General features: G+C 26.1%; 2 protein-coding genes across 2 annotated transcripts; both read left to right on the top strand.

Moving 5' to 3' along the window:
* Nucleotides 1-2200: 2200 nt before the first annotated feature.
* Nucleotides 2201-3175, top strand: LOAG_10596 (hypothetical protein; the record flags this gene model as incomplete). The annotated part of the gene is made up of 3 exons (XM_003146120.1): nt 2201-2255; nt 2462-2535; nt 2984-3175. 3 exons carry the CDS (start codon nt 2201-2203, stop codon nt 3173-3175), a joined length of 321 nt encoding a protein of 106 aa, XP_003146168.1.
* A 1407-nt stretch (nt 3176-4582) lies between these two features.
* On the top strand, nt 4583-5806 carry LOAG_10597 (hypothetical protein; the record flags this gene model as incomplete). The annotated part of the gene is made up of 3 exons (XM_003146121.1): nt 4583-4709; nt 5033-5114; nt 5611-5806. 3 exons carry the CDS (start codon nt 4583-4585, stop codon nt 5804-5806), a joined length of 405 nt encoding a protein of 134 aa, XP_003146169.1.
* Between the last annotated feature and the right edge of the window lie 2467 nt (nt 5807-8273).

Raw genomic sequence — 8273 nt, forward strand, 5'->3', positions numbered from 1 at the left:
AAATTTGAGGAGAATTTTCCATCTTTCCTCATTTTTCTCCATTTCTTTCAGTCTTATAACAATTCATTTTTGATTAATAATATTTTCATGATTACACTTTTTCTTTTCCATCTTTCATTTTCCCTCTAAAAGATCAATAAAAAAAAGTTTGTTGAAATATTTCATCTTTCATTTTAGATATTACTGATTGATTCATTGATTTTTATCACTTCAGACTAAAATATTTCATGATATAATAATTCATTTTAATTACAATTGATTAGTCCACTTTCATATTTTATTCACAAGGACTGGGCCTTATCATTTTAATAAGTGATAGTTCATGGAGTTATGGCCAGAATAAACTGCATTTATTAGAGCAATCATACAGACTTGGCTAATTTTATCCATTTCATAATTTAAAGTAATTTATGTTAAGTACACGGATTTTCGACGTATTCATTGTTTAATATGCAAATTTTTTCGCTAATCAATTACAATTTTCAGGTGAAACAATTTTCTCACATAGCTTTTTTTTTTTGTTTTTTGATTTTTCGGTTTATTATGATTGCGGTTTTACCTGAATTTTTAATTTATGCCATTCTATTCAGCAAAATCATTTTTGCAAACGGAGGTAAATAAATTTTTTTATCAATTGAAATGGACAATTTTGAAAGTAAAATTTCAGATCAATAAATAGCACAAAACTTTACACCTAACAATACCTTAAATAAGAATCATTTTATCACAAGAATTTTATCTTTATCATATTTTAGATCATTTTCTTTTTCTTCTTTTTTAAACCAAAACTGTTATATATGTGAACTAAAACAATAAACATTTACAATGTTGATTAAAGTTTTTTTTTTTTTATGAGCTTTCGATGGGAAAATTCAAAATGCATTTGGACAAGTGGAAAAGAATGACCATCCACTTCCGCTCTCCAAAAATTTAAATGGTAAACGAGTGAATTACGGTATGTGCTAAAATATTTTTGTTATAAATTTGAAAATGAATATGTTATTTGTAACAGTTTGCATAGCATGAAAAACTGTAAAAAAAAGGAAAAAAAAAGTTCCGATAATTCTAGGAGTAGCTAAATTGAGGTGACATAGATATGAGAAGTCTCAGGACTAGATTTTAACATATTACTAAATTAATTTATTGAGATAGGTTGAAAATATAAGCAATTTGCATGAATGAAATTATAGCTTTAATGCCTTTAATGGGTGGAATGTATGGTAAGAGAGTATTTGTACCATTTCACGGTGGTATGTACGGTAAACGGCAATTATCACCATCTAATCAATACTACAGTAAACGATCATCACTATTATCAAAAATTATACCAAATGAAAAAGGTTGCTTAATTGGGAATTTTTTTTTTCAAAATGTTTATTAATTGATCGATAATGTATATTTATAGTTCTAGTGTTCCACTGTTAGTGATAAATGTAATTAATGGTAAGCGTATTATCGTAATCCTTTTAGACTTGATTCAATTCAATTCAATTCAACATCATATTATCTTATCAATGGAAAATTTCAGCAATTTCCACATCAAAAATGGCAACAGCATTATCAGCTAGAAGAAGATAACAATGATTATCACAACAATAATTCACATTTCCTTCAATCATTATTTAATTTAAAATCTTTGTTAATGAATGACAAATTTCATGGTTGAAGTAAATAAAAAAAAGGAAATTTGGCTCCTACTATCTTAATTATTTAATTAAAAATTACAAAGATTAATTAAGTTTTATATGAATTTTTCTTCTCTCTCACAAATGAATACATCGCGTTTTTACTATTATTTGCAGCTTTTTACAAAACAAAATTCCAAACAAAAAAAAATTCTGAATTCCGGTTTTCAAGAAATCTGTTCCATCATATCTCATCAAATTCCGTGTTTTGCTGGCTCAAGCTTCAAATTATCTACACTTCAATTTATCAATAAATGCAAATTGCATATTTGCAAGCTGCATGCTATTGTTTGCAATGTTTAAAGTCGACAAAATTTTTTTAAATTGAATCTTTGACAAAACCGCTCATAAAGGGCTTAATTACGGAAAATTGAACGTATCAGTTATCATTTCCGAATTTTATTATGTCATTTCTGCATATGGAAATTTAGCATATATAAATGTGAATTTTTGAAATTTCATAAAATATCATACGATTAATTAGTGCGGTCATTCAACATTTTTTGAGGCGCAAAATGGAATCATTCATATTTTCCATACTTTTATTGGTGGAAAAATTTTATTTCGCAGGTTTTTCTTTGTACAAATATTCGGAGAAAGGCTGAATGAGAAAAATTTTTATTGATGCATTTCGAAAGTAGTAATTTGATGTGAACTGGAAAACCGGAATTAAAGGAAACTAATTTTAGAAAATAAATCAACAAGTATTAAATAAATCCTCAAATGGCAAGAGTCAGAGACTAAATTCAGCATCTTTTAATATTGCTCAATTTAAGAGAATGTTGTTTGTATCCCACCATCAATACCAACGAAAGATAAGCAAGGTGTCGATTGTTGTAAGCTACCCCCGGTATTTTCAGAATGCTTGTAAATAATTTTACAAACTATTTATTCCTTTAGAGGAGAAAGAAAAAGAGAGAGAGAAAAAAAAAAGAAAAATAATTGTGAAAATTCAAAAATTATTCCAAAATTATTCAAAAATTAAAAAATTCAAAAATCACTCAAAATTTGTGAAAATCAAGAAATTAAATAATTGGAAATTCTGGAATGTACCAGACACTTCAAATAAACAAACCGATCTGATCTAAAATAATTCATCAAATATAAACAGATCGGTCTAAAATAGCTCATCATAGCATATTCCGGAATAATCCCATTGTATGTTTGCTACGATATTTTCAGGAATGCTGCTAATTTTAGATCCGAATTCATTTCCTTTTCCCTTCCGTTTTTACGAGTGGTCTTTTTTCCCGGTTAATTCGTTTCTTGACTGTTTGAAAATTATGAAATCATTTGAGGAAATATTCCCGCATAGAACGATCTATGAAGAATTTTGTAGCGCAGTTTATTTCGGTACCATGGCAAATGGTACCGATGGTCAATTTTGTCGATTGAGTAGTTCTCAAGCAAAACGTATTTTCTTTTGCAACTATTCTGGTTTACTCTTTTACCTTATCTTATCATATCAATTGATAAGTGGTATTAATTAAAATTATCCAGTAAACCAGTATTATCCAGTAAAATTATCCAGTAAAAAAATTATCCAGTAAACATTCCGGAATTGCGCATTTTTAATTTATATGTTTTTCATTTCAATTCATAATTAGAATTTTTTTTAATAAATGACAATATTTTAAGAGTATTTATTGTATTAATTAAGATTTTTGAAAAATTTTAAAATTATTCATTAAAAAAACTCAACAAAACCTTGTCGGATATTAAAGCTAAATAGATATTAAACAGTTTAAATCTATAACTTTTTTTTCAAAAAAAAATGTCTGAAAGTATATTCTAAGTTCTTGAAAATTAAAAGTATAATTTAAATTTATGCTTTTCTTAAGGAACTATATTTTAGATTTTTTGATAAGTTTTAAAGTACATTAAAAATTTTTTTTTTAATATTCAAATTATGAAATTATATTTTGAGAAATTTAGAATCAAATATATTTTAAAAGTATTATTGGGCTAAATTTTTGCAAAGTCGCAAGAATTAGTAAACTGTTTATTGGGAAAATTTTGTTGACATTTTAGAAACGGTGAAGTGTGACAGTGGATGGATTAAATTTTTCGAGGGAATAAATCAATTTTGCTATAAAGCGGTATATTCTTTGAAAAACTTTAATTTTTTCTCTTTTTCTTTTTGTTATGAAAGCATATTATTTTAATATAAATTCTATCTTTTAACTTTTATAGTCAAAACAATAAGCCTAAAATTAAATTTTAATTGTAAAATAATAAATTGAAAATTATAAATTGAAGTATTCGTTCTTTTTAACAACAATAAGAAATGTTAGTAGTTATAAAATAGGAGGATATGGAAAAGGGAGGAAGGAAGAAATCTTCCTAAAATTAATTCATAAAAAGAGAAACAAACATTGATGAGCTGTTGTTTTGTTAACCGGAAGTTTTGAAAGGAAAAATTCGAGAGAAAAGAAAAATTCCTGAAAGATTTTCATTAAAACTGATCCGTAACAATTATATCGGATAGACTGAATGCTTCATTTCGTTTATTAAAAAACGGATTAATGTAAGAAATTTAGTAATTGAAGGTGAAATATCTTATCTACCATTTATTTTTGTCAACTTATTACTTTTGCAATTACTGCAATGATAGCATTGTAACTGAATGAATTTGTCATAGGAATAACACTAATGCTATAAGTAAATGAGAATATAAGTAAGTAATGTAAGGTGTGGGTAAAATAAGTAAGTAATGTAAGGTGTAAGTAAAATGAGTAATCTATGATTTAAATAAAAATGTAAGTAATTAAAGTGTAAATAAATAATGTAAGTAAAAATGTAAATAATTAAAATGTAAGTAAGTAAATAGGTGAGGGTGATTGTTTTAATGATTTTAATTTGAATAACACATTTAAATGTGTCACCTGTTATAGTTTATGATCAAATCAGAGAATGAAATAATTGATGTATTTAACAAAACAGATGGTGATCCATGTGAAAAACAAAGGAAAACAGCACGACTTGTTCGCATTCCAAATCAAAGCATCAATATGTTTCTTTATGGTTTGCATTTTTTCAATTTCATTAAATTTTTTAATTTTGAATTTTCAAATTTTTAAATTTTTTTATTTTTTAATTTCAAAATAAAATTTGCAACTACTTTACTTCATTACTTGCATAAAAATTACGTAACCCAAAAAAAAAAATTTCTTTTTATTTATAAACTCTGTTATTTTTATCGTAAGTAAAATATCAGAAGCAAAGAGCAGGAGTAGAGATGAAAATATATTCATTAGCAAATATGGTAGAATAATTGAAAATACTTTATAAAGTGAATGATTAATTAATAATTAACTAATTAGCAATACACATTGGTCATTTTTCAGTAAAGGTATTAAATGGTATACCAAATCTGTCATGCGTTTCGATTGATGAAAATACTTATTATTATTACATTGGCCTATATAGGTTTGCATATCTTTTGTATAATGATTTTGAACATTAACAAGAAAATCAGGATTGTCTGGATTAGTATTTCAATTGTATACTTGATCCGGTTCTTATGTTTCAGTCTTTAATCAGTAACTTTGAATTTTAAAATTATTGTCAATATTTAGTTCTAATATTCAGTGCAGTTCATTTTTCGATTATACTAATTTTCCGACTATCAAATTAGGCGTGACATAAACGTTTCCTGCGACTGATAATGTTAACCAGTTGATTAACGATAAAATTGTTACGAACGGAGCAGTCTAATCTTAGGACACCAATTTTGTCTTATTGTTTGTCTATTCCGGATCATGACAAAAATACTATTTGATATTTCCTGAGAGTAAAACTTGCATCATCCGGTTGCTAAAGTTTGGAATAAACATTTTAATAAGCATATATGTAAGTGAAAAATATAATGATTGAGTTCGATCCTGAATCAAGAAAAATATTATCATCAATTTTGTTCATTCAGGAAAGATTTCGATTGGCGATGGCAGCCATATCATGAAAAAGCTTATTCACATTTGGAAGAACAAGGACAGTTATTATTGGATTATTTAAATTCACCACGTCATCAACATGTTTGGTCCGATGGGACAAGAATTTTTGCAGAGGGTTGGGATAATGTTGATGACATTACCACAAATGTTGTCATTTCTAATTGTTAGTTTATAATGTGACATTATTAAAACAAATTAATTAATTCTTCAAATATAGGTTATAATTATTGGAAAATCTGAAGTTTTAAACAAAATATTACTGCTAATTTTATTAATTATAAAATCATACTAATTGATCGAAATACAATCATATAGCAAAGCTATTCTTATGACTTCAACAAAGCTTTTACAGTATCAAAAAAAAAGTTCGAAAAGTTTTACCAATGAAAAAATTCCATTCAATGAAATTAAATGAAACTGAATTTATTAATCGAATTGGATAGTTAATCAAATTGGATTTATTAATCGAATTGGATTTGATTTCATTAAATGAAATCTTGTCAGTTTTTCTATTAGTTTTAAAAATTTTATCAGAAAAATTAGTTTTAAAATCAAAAATAAATCCAATTCGAATAATAATTCAAATCGATGAATAAAATCCAATTCAATTAATGAAAGAGATTGACAAATTCATCGCTTTATAATCCAAAACAAATTTTAAGTCAAATAGAAATTACAGGTGGCATGTGGCGTGATGTTAATAATTCATTAACAAATTTCAAGTTCGGCAAAAAACATGTACCAAATCAAGGCTTTATCTGTGCTTATCACGTATGATAATAGTGATTTGAAGTGATTAATTGTAATTTTTCTTGGGTTGTCATTAATTGGTGACAATTATGACAATTATTACATTGATGATGATAATATTTGTTTGAATAATCATATTCAATGATAATTTACAATGATAATGTCATATCTCTACAGAGAAAAAATTAACAATGCACAAGGAATAATGAATAATTGATAACGAAAATTCCTATTAGAGCCTTATTGAGATAAAGAAGCCATTTCTTTTTCCTGGCCCATTCCATTCTCAACTAATCTAAGAGTTTTTCGTCTTAGGACAAATTTCTTAGGACACTTAGTCTTTGGACAATTCCACCTTTTTTTTTTTCACTCATTATAGAATTGTCAGCACAAACGTCCTTTTTCTTGTCGTTACTCATCTGTAAACGAATGGACCAAATGCGCATTTTCATTTTATATCAAATTCCCGTTGATATATATTGTTAAGATTTGGATTTCTTTTTTTTGAAATGTTATAGTTTTCATATATTTTTTTAAATTTTAATGAACATCGATGTTTATCTCAAAAATTTTTTGAGATAAATCTGTATTCCTTAAATTTTAAAATTGAAGTTCGAGGAATATTCGGGAAATTTTCTTAGCTTTTCAGGTTGCTTATCAAGTTTTTAAATTGCTCAATTTTTAAAATTTTAAATTCCTAATTTCTTTTCCAATTTTTTTAACATATGGTCAAAATTTTTGAACGTTTGCTTTTTCAATTCCAATTTTTTGCAAAACTAACCATAAATTTTCAAATTAATGCTAAATTTCTAGTATTTTTCAATCAATTTTCAATTTTTTTGAAATTTCATGGGTGTATTGAACTTATAAAATATTATTTGAATTATGATTGTTTTTAAATCTTTGCTGAATTATTTGAGACATCAAATTTTTTTTGCTCTATTTTGAATCAATTCTTGACAGATTTAAAATTTAGTCAACCTTTTGAGTTATTGAATTTCTTTTTTGAAATTTTTGTATTTTAATAGCATTTGTCTTTTTATCTTTATTTTATAATGCTAACTGAAGTGAATCCATAATGTGACAACCATTTATTGCAAGTAGCACAGGTAGCGTATCCCATTTTTGGTCATAATTTTTTTTCTCATCATTTACCTTTTCATCATCTTCCGACATCACTTTGCAAGAAGGCGCATTTTGTAAAGAAAAGAATGGAAAGGACTGTTAGTGGAAAATATCATTGCAGAAAATTTTCCAATTCAACAAAATGATATGGTAATGTTTTGCAGCAATTAATTAAGACTCCTAAAATGTTCACATTTAATCAGATATTATTGCCAAATATTTGTTTTTCATCGTTCAAAGACGGCAAAAATATGCAGATTGAGTGTGAATGCATAAATGTCCCAATCCCAATGTCATTTGATGATTTTTTCATTTTTGATTTTTGATCAATTTACAAATTTATCTAAAAATTTGTTTTTTTTTTGCTTCAACATTATATGCTCTTTTGTTGATTCAAATAATTGCATGCTCTTTTTGTTCTATTAATCTGTATTTCATAGATAATATTTTAAATCAGTTAATTCCATTCGTGAATAGCATTTTGCATTACTTGCAATTAATCACGTGCATTAGGCGCGCATGCTTTTTATATTAACTTTATCTACTGCATGCTTTTCATACTAACTTTATCTACTGCATGCTTTTCTAAATAATTCCACTTGTTGCATGTTTTTTCATTAATTTTATTTATTCGGTGCATGCATTTTTTAATTTTATCCACAAATTCTTTCAATTAGTTAGTAATCTTTTTGTTCCCTTTATTTACTGCATGCTTTTTATTTTCTCTGCTAATTTGTTTCTCTGCTAATCTGCTAATTTC

Source organism: Loa loa, assembly GCF_000183805.2.
Source record: "Loa loa unplaced genomic scaffold supercont3.52, whole genome shotgun sequence".
NCBI classification, from domain to species: Eukaryota; Metazoa; Nematoda; class Chromadorea; order Rhabditida; family Onchocercidae; genus Loa; species Loa loa.